The 13518-nt window shown below is 37.0% G+C and overlaps 1 protein-coding gene and 1 long non-coding RNA gene across 9 annotated transcripts in view; one reads left to right on the forward strand and one right to left on the reverse strand.

Moving 5' to 3' along the window:
* Nucleotides 1-13518, forward strand: part of LOC143678059 (uncharacterized) — a 108156-nt gene that overhangs the window by 76012 nt on the left and 18626 nt on the right. The gene's annotated exons all lie outside the window — the stretch shown is intronic.
* Nucleotides 5838-13518, reverse strand: part of ABCA12 (ATP binding cassette subfamily A member 12) — a 157599-nt gene continuing 149918 nt past the window's right edge. Inside the window, exons 50-53 of one of the 2 annotated variants that reach the window (XM_077155038.1) lie at nt 12933-13025; nt 11633-11738; nt 8528-8665; nt 5838-7084 (exon numbers count right to left, since the gene is read on the reverse strand). In XM_077155038.1, coding sequence (XP_077011153.1) covers nt 6977-7084; nt 8528-8665; nt 11633-11738; nt 12933-13025 — 445 coding nt within the window. In that variant the 3' untranslated portion in view covers nt 5838-6976. The remainder of the gene's footprint in view (nt 7085-8527; nt 8666-11632; nt 11739-12932; nt 13026-13518) is intronic. The other variant, XM_077155039.1, reaches the window with a different exon arrangement.

The raw sequence follows: 13518 nt of genomic DNA on the forward strand, positions 1-13518 counted from the left end.
AAACTGGTAATTCCCCTTCAACTACCACCTATTTCTCAGCTCTCTTTTCTTGAAGTCCCTTGAAAGAGTTAACTGTATAATCCATCTCTATTTTCTTTCATCCTTTTTTATTGCACTCATTCCCAAGTCTTTCCTGTCATTCCATGAAAACTTCTCTGGTCAAGGTCAACCATGAATATATGAAATCCAATGGTTAATTTTGGTCCTTATTTTAATCCACCTAGCCATTCTAAGTATCTTAGAAATACTTTCTTAACTTGCATGTTACATATTATCACAAGATATTTCTTCCTACCTTAAAAACACTGTAATGCTCCAGGACACTCTGTTTACATAATTTCTCTGTTCTAGCCACACTCATCTTCCTGAATCGTCTCATCCTGACTCATGGCTTGAAGTACCATCTATATGTGCCATAAAGTACCATCTAATGTATCCTAAACCCAGCTCTTGATTTTTTTCCCTCCTAAGCCAACCTGTGCCTCCCCAGTTTTCCCATTCTCTAAGAAATGACAATTCCACTCATCCAGTTGCTTAGGTTAAAACCCTTTGATTCATTCTTGTCAACTCTCTTTCTTACACATTCCTCAGTAATGTGTCACCAAATCCTGCCCATTTTACCTTGAAAATATGTCCACAATGCAACTACTTCTTTCCATGTCCCCAGCTACCGCATTAGTCTGTTGCACTAATTTCTCATATTCCCCTGACTTCTGCTTACTTCCCTGCAGTCTGCCCTCCAAAGCTGCTAGAGTGGTCCTTCAGGCATGGGTAGATTTTGTGGTTAAATAATGTCATCAAGGCTTGATCTATTACTCCATTCATCAGTTCTCTTTGCCTTTGCTTGGCTTTAATAGGCAAGCTATTCCTACGTTATAGGCAAGATGGCATTAAGAAACAACAGATTTATCCCTTCCAATTTAGCAAGCCTAGGAAAAGGGAAAAAACTTCTCTCCCCAAATGTGAATATTAATTCAGATATAATTAATTAACCTTGTTTGAGTTACTTGTCGATACCTAAACTAATCAAAGAGTTCAAGAGAATTAAGGTAATTTGGCCAACCTTGATTATGTGTCCACTCTAATTGCTCTAAGTGGGTCACCTTCACTGACAGCCTCATTGAAGCAACATGAAGTAGGAGAAAAAGAACCACAGAAATCAGAAAAGAAAGGCCGAGAAAGAATTTAGGGCTGACAAAGCTATGGCTAGCTGCTACAATTTAGTACATTATGTTTGTTGTTTTAAGCAAGTTATTTAATACCTTTGATACTATTTCCCAATCTTGGGGCAACAATCTATTATATATTTAAAGTTGCTTTATGACATATGAATGTGTATCTCTTGTTATATAAATGTTAGCAATTAGTAAATCTAGATTAATACGTTAGTGGCTGACAAAATATGGATAGTTACAGAGGCTGACTTTTTATTTCTGTGTCTTATAATAATGGCATTTAGTATGGACGAAAGTCAGTTAAAGAATCAGTAACTCCAGCAAGACAGAAGAAAAATCATCCTGAAGATCAGGATTAATATTATTAACTACATGCTCATGTGTGTAGTGACTAGCTGTACATACTTTGTGAAAGATCGATTGAGGGAACAATGCTATCAAAAAAGGAAATGGGAGTAAAAGCTGCATTGATGATCAGTTGGATTTGATTCTCCTGTTTACCTATGTGTATTAGCTATCTTGCTGTGAAACAATATCACCACAAATCTAGCAGCTTAAAACAACACATGTTTATTATTTTACAGTGTCTGTGGCTTGACTCCGTGGCTTATCTGGGGTCTCTGTAAGACTGCAATCAGAGTGTTGCCCAGGGCTGGGTTATTGTCTGAAGGCTCTAGTGGAGAAGAATCCACTTCCGAGCTCACATGGTTGTTGGCAGCATTCAGTTCTGTGCAGACTGCTGAACTGGGGAAATAAGTTTCTTGCAGGCTGTTCCCTGGAGGCCACCCATCTTCAGTCCCTTGCTGGTTGTGGGCCAGTGGCCTCCCCAGCATGGCAAGTTACTTTATCAAAGCCCAGCAAGTGACAGCGGCTCCTAGCAAGTTGGATGTAACAATCTTATGTAATGTAATCACCTTTGCCAAACTCTGTTGGTCAGAAACAAGTCAGAGGTCCTGTCAAACTCAAGACGAGCGGATTACTTAAATACATTAGTACCAGGAGGTATGGATTATTAAGGGAGATGGTGTAAGCTGTTTGCCATGCCAACAACCTGTTCTTTCTCAATAGTTAGAATTGCAAAAAAATAATTTTTAAAAATTGCCTAACTCTGTACTAAATAAATAATAAGCTTTACATATGTATGTCATGTTACAGAATCCTTATTCATGGACAGATCTTGAAATGCTAGACAGGTCACATTTGTCAAGAAAGGTCATAAACTCTGTCTTTTTTTTTTTGTATGGGCAGGCACCGGAAATTGAACCTGGGTCTCCTGCATGGCAGGCGAGAAGTCTGCCTGCTGAGCCACCGTGGCCCAGCCGTAAGCTCTGTCTTTAATACAGATAAATTATTTAATAAAATAATATTAAATTAAAAAATAATAATAAAAAAATCCATACTTCAATTTCATTTTAAGGAAGTGTTCAGGAAGACCTGCATAATAGGAGAATAATTTTGAAGTCCTACCTGGGGAGTGATAGGATTATCCTTGATCTCCAAGGAACAGTATCATTCTCTTTTAGCTTGCTATTATTATATTTAAAAACCGTGTAGAAAAGCTTAGGTTAATGAAGGTTAATGTAGGCTTCCAGGTTCAGGTGGGGATAAAAGGACAGAGCCTGTGTATTTGCCAACACCCCCTTCTCGGCTGACAGTGGCTGCTCTTTTAGGGGACTGTAATCTCCATGGGGAAAAGTCATGCAGTCAGGCAGAGATGGAGAAGGTAGCTGTACATACCATTTTTCATTTTTCTGATTTTGTGCCCAGTGTTTCAATATTTTGAAAATCAACTTTTTTTAGCTGAAGTGGAAATTGCCACAATCCTTGAGGCAATCAGGTTAAAAGCAGATTTTGCAAGTTCTATCCAAAGGGGAGCCATTCCTCTGAGAACTGGGTACTCTCAAAACACTTTGTCTATTGCAGAGAAGCCCAAAGGAATGTGGGTTCAAATAGTTTTTCCTGTGTGTTCCTTACTTCCATGTAAATATGTACCATGAAACCTTAGAAAGTACATCCTTACAGAAAAAAAAGAGACAGAGAAAATAAATGTGCAGAAAGGGAAAACACAAAATACAAGAATTTTTATTCCAAAGAAGGTAACAAAATCCTCCCATCCCAGTAGAATTACTGTAAAATCTGCAATATGGAGCCAGACATCATCTTCCCTTTTTCTACTCCATGAATAACCCACCTCATGGGAAAATTCATTGGATTTGTTGTTATTTCAGGTATTTAAACAGAGTAAGGATATCAACCATGCCAGCTTCTCTGTTTTCTCATTTGTTTATTTATTCATCCAGTCAACCAACAAATATTTTTTCAATGTCCCCATGTGTGTGCCAGGACCTGGCTGGAGAGACAGGAAGATCAAATGAGCTCTCCTGTCCTCACAGAGTGTCAAGTCTACTAAGGTAGAGAAATATAAACTAAACACTAATAAAGCTGCAAATACCATAATCCAGAGGCTATCTGGAGCTCCGCTGCTCCAGGCGAGGTATGTAAGATTGGCTGAAACTCCCCAGATCCGTGTTCTGTAGTGGTCAGAAATTCTGCTCAGCACGTGCCTGGGGACTTCCCAGTCTCGTAGTTTCTTCTCCCTTCAGGCACCTCCTTCTTTGTGGCAATGCAGTCACTATCTGCACATCTTTCAACAAGACCTTATTACATTTCTGACCCTGTTTCCATAAGATCCTCACATAAAGCATTTGAAAGTGTGGCTTACTTTAATGAAATTTTTAGTGTAATGGGGACATCCTGAAGCATTGCTGAGCACCACAAATGATTGTTAAAATAAATGATTTGGGTATTCATGTTTTAAAAACCACTCCACTTTAGTATCAGACCTGCATCTTCCTTCGATATCCAGCCTCCACCATCTCTCCGGCTCCCCCTTCTCACCTTTCCTTTGTGCCGTTCCCTTTGCTTCCCTTCCCAACACTGGTCAGAAGCAAGCAAACAACCAGTCAACCAGCACCACAAACACAATTTTAACAAGGAGCAATCCTCTTTCATTTCCTAAAGACTGATCTCTTTGTTTCTTGGTCTCCTGAAGACATTCATGCTTTCAGGTTTACACCATTTCTTCCAAAAGGTTTGTTGATATATTTTACTCAACAAAGGCATTTTCCTCTTTAAGAAAAATTTTGTTCCTATCTGCAAAGATATATGTGTTTAGACAGGTTATATTACAAATTATTATTTTTAAAAATATTGTCATTGAGAAATCTTCACATATATACAGACCATACATGGTGTATACTCAGTGGCTCACAATATCATCACATAGCTGTATATTTATCACCATGACCATTTTAGAACATTTGTATCACTCCAGAAAAAGAAATAAAAACTCATACATACCGTGCCCTTTACCCCTCCCTCTCATTGACAATTAGTATTTCAATCTACCAAATTTTTTGACTTCTTATCCCCCCTATTATTCATTTTTTTACTCATCTGTCCATACCCTGGATTAAAGGAGCATCAGACACAAGGTTTTCACAATCATGCAGTCACATTGTAAAACTACATTGTCATGCAATTGTCTTAAAGAATCAAGGCTACTAGAACACAGCTCAACAGTTTCAGATACTTCCCCCTAGCTACTCCAATATATCATAAACTAAAGAGGGATATCTATATAATGAATAAGAATAACCTCCAGGATAACCTCTCAACCCTGTTTGAAATCTCTCAGCCACTGAAACTTTATTTTGTCTCATTTTTCTTTCCCCATTTGGCCAAGAAGATTTTCTCAATCCCACGATGCCAGGTCCCAGCTCAGCCTGGAAGTTCTGTCCCACATTGCTGGGGAGATTTACATCCCTGGGAGTCATGTCCCTTGTAGAGGGGAGGGCAGTGAGTTCACCTGCTGGGTTGGCTTAGAGAGAGACATCATATCTAAGCAACATAAGAGGTTCTCTAGGGGTGACGCTTAGCCATAATTATAAGTAGGCTTAGTTTATCTTTTGCAGCAATAAATTTTATAGGGGCAAACCCCAAGGTTGAGGGCTCAACATATTGGTTGGTTGTCCCCACTGTTTGCAAGAATATCAGAATTCTCCAAATGGGAAAGTTTAGTCCCCCCAAGGGGACTTTGCAAATACTTCTTTATTCAATGCCCAAATGACTCTGGGATATATCAGGGTATCACACTAACCTGGAAAAACCAGCAAGATCTCACTCCCTATTCAAAATTCCATGTACTTATGGTGTTCAATTAACCATAAGTTAATTGGGTAGGTAATGCACTACCCAAAATATAAATTTTCTTCCAAATAAACATCCCTTCCTTTGGTCTAACCCAGAAGTTGAAGTTTTAAAATATGGACCATATTGTCCTCTACACTGTATTCTGATTTACATGAACCCTATCCAGAGCAGCTTCATTCATGGTTTTATTACAAATTATGATGCCTGTTGTGATGTGAAATAGGAGGAGCAATAAAGTACAATATCAATAGATGGTGGCCTGATTTAAATTGGAACAGCAAGGAAAAAGGAAAGGTTCTCTGAGAAAGTATAACATTTCTGAAGCCCACAAAGTATGGGGGAAGCGCATTCCAGGAGGGGAATTCGGGACACTGGAAAAACGAAAAAGCAGCCAGTGAAGCCAGATCCCAAAGCTCCAGGGGGAGAATGAAGGGGGTGAGGCTGGAGAGGTAAGCAGTGCTAAATGATAGGGGATCGTGTGGGCTGCATTACTTCCATTTTTAGGTTCTTGGCTTTTTCCTAACAAATGAAATGACTTTATGAATCATTTTTTCGAAACTTCAAGTTTATTGATTTTCGAAACAGAAACAGTTGTGCCCAAACTGGCAAACTTGTGTTCGCACACACACAAACACACAAACACACATGAACACATGTTACATAGAGCACTCTCCCTGAGGACCATATAATTTGGCATTATTAAGAAGTCTATCCTGAATCATATATATGATTCTGATAATTAGCTGAAACGATCTTCATATTCATTTCCATGACAGGAGTGTTTCCTGGGGAATATGAGGTTTTTGTAAAAGCTTTAAAAATATTGCCTGCCTGCAGAACATGAGTTATCTATCAGTTTTCCAGATTTGTATTTGCCAAGGTGACACATCTTATTTCCCCCAAGAGTAGAAGCTCTTTCCTCTGTCCTGTGTCTTACCACTGGCAAAGACATGGCAGGAATGAATCTAATTTCCATTTACTGCCAAAGTAAACAGGCTCTGTGTTGTGTTCTGGTAGAGAGGCACTTTTTCAGGTTCAATCTGTCCCCATGCATTTACAGATACCGAAAATGACACACACATTCGTTGTAAACACTGTAAACTGCCAGTGTTAACCTCACCCTAACTCCTTTACACATCACAGTAGATTCATGTATTCATGCTGAGATGCTCATTCTGTTATTTTCTGGAAATAAATTATTTCGTTTGCTCACGCAAACTATCTCACCCTAAACTATCTTACTTTTCTTCTCTGCGTCTACTTTTCAACTGCTAATAACGATGCCTTTTAAGCTCTCTTTTTATTGAAAGCAATAAATACACCATTTTCAGGTGGTTTCCCCTTTGCATGAGGGTCACCAGGAAATACACTTGCATGCTCACAGTGTTGGGTATTCAGGAATTCATTTCAATAGCAACAACATTCACATATCAGAGAAAGAAAACTTTCCATTTATAATTATTTGCTAATTGTACACAATTGTAATTTCCAATAAAATATAATACTTTAACACTAAGAAAGTTGCAGGAAACATTATCTTCGGTGGCTCTTCAAAATGAAGTCATCGGCCATTTGTTAAGGACCAAGTGCTAAGACTCTATTTGATCATCCTGTGAGTCAATGCTTACGGTAGAGCCTTGGCTACTGGCATCAACGGTTTCATAGGCCTTTTGATCTTTGGCAAAGTTGATGAAGACCTGATTTTTCAAGGGAAATAAAGCAGTTAGCACTTGGTAAACCAAACGAAAAAATAAGGTTAATTGATACACCTTCAAATATGCAATGGAAGAGCAAATAAGAAAACTGGATTTCATAAGTGCATGCCCACACACATATACACACTTTTTTCATTGTTCAAATTTAACTGGGGTTTAAAAATTGCATCTATATCTATGACTATGATCTTTATAATCATAATGTAAATGTAAAGCTATAGTTAAATATCTGTAGCAACATCTACAGTGATACATCTGTGTCTATATTATCTACATCCATTTCTCTATCAGGTATAAATAAGGACCCCAAGCTATGTCCTTACCAAATAACTGTGGGATAATGTTAAGAAAAATTTCACTAGTTGTAATGTTGACAGAAATTTCACTAATTTCAAGAGTTAATACACTAACATAAAATTTGTGTAGAAAGCCTATATTAATATTATGTTCACTAAGCTGATTATTTAATGAGCAGAGTCATCAAATAATAATTACTTGGTTTAAAATCATTGTCTATTAGTTATTACTAATTACTTTGTTTAAAATCATTGTCTATTTGTCATAGAGTCATCCAAAAACCATTTATTGAGAGTCTGTTTTACCAAGCATGGCACTGGTAGTTGGTCACTAGTCATAGATTGTTAGATATGAAACAATGGGAACTTCAACACAGCCACTAAACCTTCTGGGTTGACAAAGTCATAATTATCTAAAGGTCCCCTTAAAATGCCTAAAACCCCCCATAAAAACTTGTCCATAAACTGCAACACCATATATAGACTCATGGTTAGAAGCCCCAAAGGTTTTACTTTCAGACTCGTTCCAATGATGGATGTGATCAAATGTTATATGTATCAGGTTGGTTGAGTTCTATAAATTAAGTCAGTGCAAAGTTGATGAAGGGTGACTTATGAAAACTCAAGTTATTGAATGTAAATGTCATTAAGACAAATTATGTAAATGCAACAGAATAATTCTGTATTTGTCACCTTAACTGACTGAATATTGCATGTCTAAAGATTTGGCACCAAATTTACGGTAGATACTCCCATTCCACCCTAATTCAGGAAGCCAATCAAAAGAAATGTTCCTTTAAAAATCTATCAAGAAGAAAGAGAAGCATTAGTAACTACTTATTTCATAAATGAAAGCAATGTTTTGTTGCTTTCCACATACATATGACCTGATGGAGATAGGTATATAATGGAAAAATCGTCTTTTCTCCATTAGTTAATAGTTTTCATTTTTTTTAACATCCCTAAGTGCAGTTAGAAATAAATTAAGCTCTTTGCTAAGTTATTCCAGGTGTAGGATTAGATATTGCTTCAATTAAAAACAAATTGAACGTCCTTAAAGAGAAATAACCAGAATGCATAATAATTAATATATGACATTGTACACACACGATCATGATGTCCATCTTACCTCTTCCAGAGTAGTCTGACTCACTAAGAAATTAGTGATATTTAAAGCTGCCTTGTTGGTTTCCAACAGATCAAAAATATTTGCTACACCTCCTGCTGTGACTGGTACATGATATTCTAACATGCTAAGGTGTTGATCCTGTAGAAACCAAGGGAAAAAATATTTTTGCATTGTCAGGTAACATTGCTGTGGTAGTTTGATTCAGTTGTCAACTTGGCCGGTGAAGGCACCTAGTTTTGTTGTTGCAGACATGAGCCAATGGTATGTGAACCTCATCTGTTGCTGATTACATCTGCAGTCAGCTAGGAGGAGTGCCTGCTGCAATGAATGACGTTTGATTTAATTGGCTGGTGCTTAAATGAGAGAGTGCAACATAGCACAGCCCAAGCAGCTCAGCATACCTCAGCACTTGCAGCTCAGCCCAGGCCTTTGGAGATGCAGAAAGGAATCACCCCGAGGAAAGTTGTTGGAACTCAGGGGCCTGAAGAGAAGGCCGGCAGAGATTACCCTGAGCCTTCCCACATAAGAAAGAACCTCAGATGAAAGTTAGCTGCCTTTCCTCTGAAGAACTAACAAAATAAATCTCCTTTTATTAAAAGCCAATCCGTCTCTGGTGTGTTGCAGTCTGGCAGCTAGCAAACTAGAACAACTGCCTTTGATACAATGACTTGGATATATCTATGCCTTAGATTTCCTTACCAAGAGCTAAGGAAAATACTGAAATTCATCCCCTTAGAAATGATGTAAGAGTATAAATAATGGGTAGTTTTCAAACTAACGGCTTTCCAAGATGAAATGAAAAGTTCTGTGAATGTCGAAGAGAAAACAAATTTAAAACCTAATGAAAATTCCAAAGTGGCCTACATTCATGAGCACTTACTAAGTCATTGCAGTTTTGCTTGGAAAAAAGTTTTGTGGACTTTCACGTTAGGTTATGCTCAGCTAACATAGGCTTTCTCAGAGATCACTTCTAGAAATTTCACCCTTAGGTTAGAATTGTTTTTAAAGGCTAGAAATTAGCTGTTCAGTTTATATTGGCTAAAGACTCTAGTTTCAAGAGCATTATCTAAGGAAAAACCTCCTTCAAATGTCTCATTCTTTCTCAACTCACCCTAAAATTCTTTTCCATTTCTTTATTTTGGTCAACGGTATGACTGTCTACCTAATAATCTGATCTTATATCCTGGAGTAACTTTAGCACCTTGTTTTTCTGCATATTTAATGTTACCATGTCCTATTTATTTTTCCTCTGCAATTTTTCCTCTCAAATTCAATCTTTCTTCTCTCAAGTTTCCACCACCAAGATTGTTAAGTTGAATCTCATCACTCCACATCTGTTACCTCATTGACTTCTTCACAAGCCTAGAACCTCTATATACCACATTCCTTCATTGCAGCACAAAACAGCTATGATAATCTTTCCTAAACACTAGTTCAGTCAGGATGTTTTCCAACTCAAGAATCTTTCTGCAAGCAGTGACAGAAGAGATCAAAACCAGACATCCATTCAAAACCTCTTCTCCCTTCTTTGCTCCTTGTCTCCTCCCAACAAATAGTTTTTGCATAACAACTTGTTGTTGCAATCAAGTCATCTTGCTTATTTCACCCCCAGATTGTTGTTCTTGCTTTTTCCCTTCTAGATGTATTCCCCCTTCTAGAAACCACCACAAACTTATAAAGAATGTCTCATTTAGAGAGTGCTTCATTTGTCTTGTATAGAACCTGTCCCCTGAGGAACAGACTTAGGAAGAATGTAATATCATCCTTCAGTGAAGGAACAGATTTCAACCCAGAAACTCACTAAAAGAAAAAGCATTACAACCCATGCGACTCATGCAAGAAAAGGTGTCCTTTAATTTTTAAATTCGATTTTCATTTAGGTGATAGAAAAAAGGCTTTGATAAAACTATTATTTCCTGGAGAACTTAGGCATGGTCTGGGGAGGATCAGATAAAGGTATGTTGCAGAGATAAAGAATTGATTTTTAAAATGCACTCTTTTTTATTCTCTAAAATCACTTTACATTTCTAGGACCCTGCACATGCCAAAAAAAAATCACTTTACATTAATATTATGACTTGTAGTTCATGAGTATCTGTATGAATACTTGATCATTTAGTTCTCACACCAATCTTGTGAAGTAGATGTTATTATTCCTATTTTGCCAATGAGGAAAATGAGGCTCAGAGACTCCAATGTCTTGCTAGAAATCATACGGGGAGAACTGGACCTCAGTCTATCTTTCTAATTTGTTTTCACCATTCCAGAACTGATTTCCTTCTAAAAACAATCATTCCTATAATCATTTTCTACAAATTGCCTGTATATCAAAGATGTAATGATGACGGCTTTTTCTGTTAAGGGCATTTATTTTAAGTTTGTACTATGTGAGATATGTATGCATATATGTGTGTGTCCATCCACTGTGCAGATATGTTTTTGTAAGATGTGAGCAATTGCACAACCTTTCAATTAGTCTGAGCACTTGAGCACTTGAGCACTTGATTTCCATTCAGTCCTGTTCAATTTTTTGTGGCTTTATCTTTCCAAAGAGGGGAATGAAAGAGATAATCTCTTCCTGCTCTGACACTCTGGAACTCTGAAATTTATTTTCCAAAAAAAACCAAAGAAACAAACAAAAAATCCAGCCATTGGTCATATAAACCAAAAATATCTGTCATCCCTCAGTTCCCTACTATGAACAATTGATAAACTAGTAAATGTAGAAAATTTGAAAATTGCTCATAAAGCCTTTGTAAGGAAAAAATGAGTAAGTGCATGTAGAAGGACTATATTAATTTTTTTCCTCGGTGCATGGTCCTAGAATTGAACCTGGGTCTCCTGCATGGAAGGCAAGCATTCTACCACTGAACCACCCATGCACCCTATATTAATTTTAAATAGCTATAAAAATGTTAAAATTAATTTAAGATTCTATTTGTTCATACTAGGTGTGCTTCAGGATATCTTATGTGTCTTGAACGAATAAACATATTAAGATAAGCAATCAAGCTGCAGTTGACTTGAAAATGGAAAACGTTCACCATGATGTTAGAGTGTGACTATCAAAACCAATCAGAATCAAATGGCAGGGCAATCTCTTACTTTTAAGTATGTTTTTGGAAAGTGCAGCTGCATAAACCTTGTCAGGCTGTCCATGCTTGATTTGCTATTCTTCAAGTGAACCTTGACAGTAAATCCTCGTCCAAACCTAGAAAAAAAAGTGTAAGATGTGATCTGAGCTACATTTTGGTAGAATAGTTCCCCTGGAATTCTAGATAATGAAACAGGACCCAAGCTGCCGATTACAGCCCCTTTTCTTTTATAAAGATTGTTGCTTTGCCATAAAAGTTCAAGGCATACTGCAAAGTGGAAATAGTGCAGTGCCATGATTTTTAAATTTATTTCTACCACTGTGCAGAGTCATACTCTTTGGACAAAAGTTGCATTAGAAAGAAAACATAAAAACTTGACTTGTTTGACATCCATGATTTGGCAATTGATGTCAATTTCTGAGGTTAAATACTTTGTAACTTAAAGTAAACAAGGTCTTAAGAGGCAAGTCATTGGAGATTTAGTGTCAACAAAAAAGGTTAAAGTCATTGGGGTTTAAAAATAATGAATCAATATGTTAGCTAACTGTTTACACCAAGAATAGGTTTTGGAAACAAATCATAACAGACTCCCTAGGAGCATCCTTTTTTCTTTCTTGCTTAATACTTTTATAAGAAAGCAAAGCTGCTGTGCAAATAGAGCTATAAAATAACATCTTTATGATTATAGAGCAACGTTTATGTGTATAACTAAATATACACTCTGATGAGTAGAAGGTGCTAATTTAATTTTACTTTAATTAATATGATATTTAGGTCTATATACCCAATATATTCTTTTTTTTAGGGGGGGTGCATGGTATGGGAATTGAACCCGGGTCTCCCGCATGAAAGGCTAGCATTCTTCCACCGAACCACCCATACACCCTATACCCAATATGTTCTTGATTGAAAGGTTTTGCATATGTTAAAATGTTAAATAGTTTATTGAAAGCCTACGTAAATGGCAAATGGGCATGCCAGATAAAATCTGTGCCTTCATGTATTTCTCAAGTAACCTATTTGTTATTGGACAAAACTTTACAACTGTTTTCTGAGAGTATTTTAGTTGTGAATTTTTTTTTTTTGACTTTAGGCCTTCTAGGTTGTTGGGGTATTACTAAAAACACATCAAACCCTCAGAAAAATATTTTAAATTTAAGGTGAGTCATAGATTAGTTCCTCCATTCCAATTTTACTGTTTATTGCAAAACAGGCAGCTGAGATAATCCTTGAAGCTGATTTTAGCCTCATTAGATTGATTACCCAACACATATTTAAACAACATGTTAAACAATATATTTGTTCTTCACCTGCTCTTTATGTGCTGCAAAGATCCGATGCATTGGAACCTTCCATTCACCATAATAGCCAACCTGGTACAAAGAGCTTCACATTCTTCCATGCTGAAAGAGGGAAGAGACTCACAGCATGTAGGACACTAAACTGGATCTGTGTTCAGGAGCATGAGCCGAACTGCTTCATTATGGCACTTTAGAAATTTAGTTTCTTTAAATATTTTGTCCCTTGATAGAGGGACAATACTTTAAGATATAAAGTCAGTGTCTTCAGATAAGGTTAGTTACTATTTCCTTTTAATGTGATGTACTTGATGCCATCTCTCTCACCCGGAATGCCCACTTATCAAATCTAATGCTCCTTTCATGCTTTGGCTCAAGACCCACCTTTCCTAAGAAACTTCTCCAAAATAACCCTGAGCTCTTTTTTTCTTTGGTCCCAACTCTTACTCCATATTTGGTGGGTTTTTATGTTTTTGTATTTATAACTAGTTAATTTGTATTTGATGATCTAATCTCTAATTTAATGGACTATTATAACTGAAGTATATCTTAGACTCTCTGGTCCACTTCATACAAAAGTTAATGAAAATTAAATGAC

This window comes from Tamandua tetradactyla, chromosome 3, assembly GCF_023851605.1.
Source record: "Tamandua tetradactyla isolate mTamTet1 chromosome 3, mTamTet1.pri, whole genome shotgun sequence".
Lineage (NCBI taxonomy): Eukaryota > Metazoa > Chordata > Mammalia > Pilosa > Myrmecophagidae > Tamandua > Tamandua tetradactyla.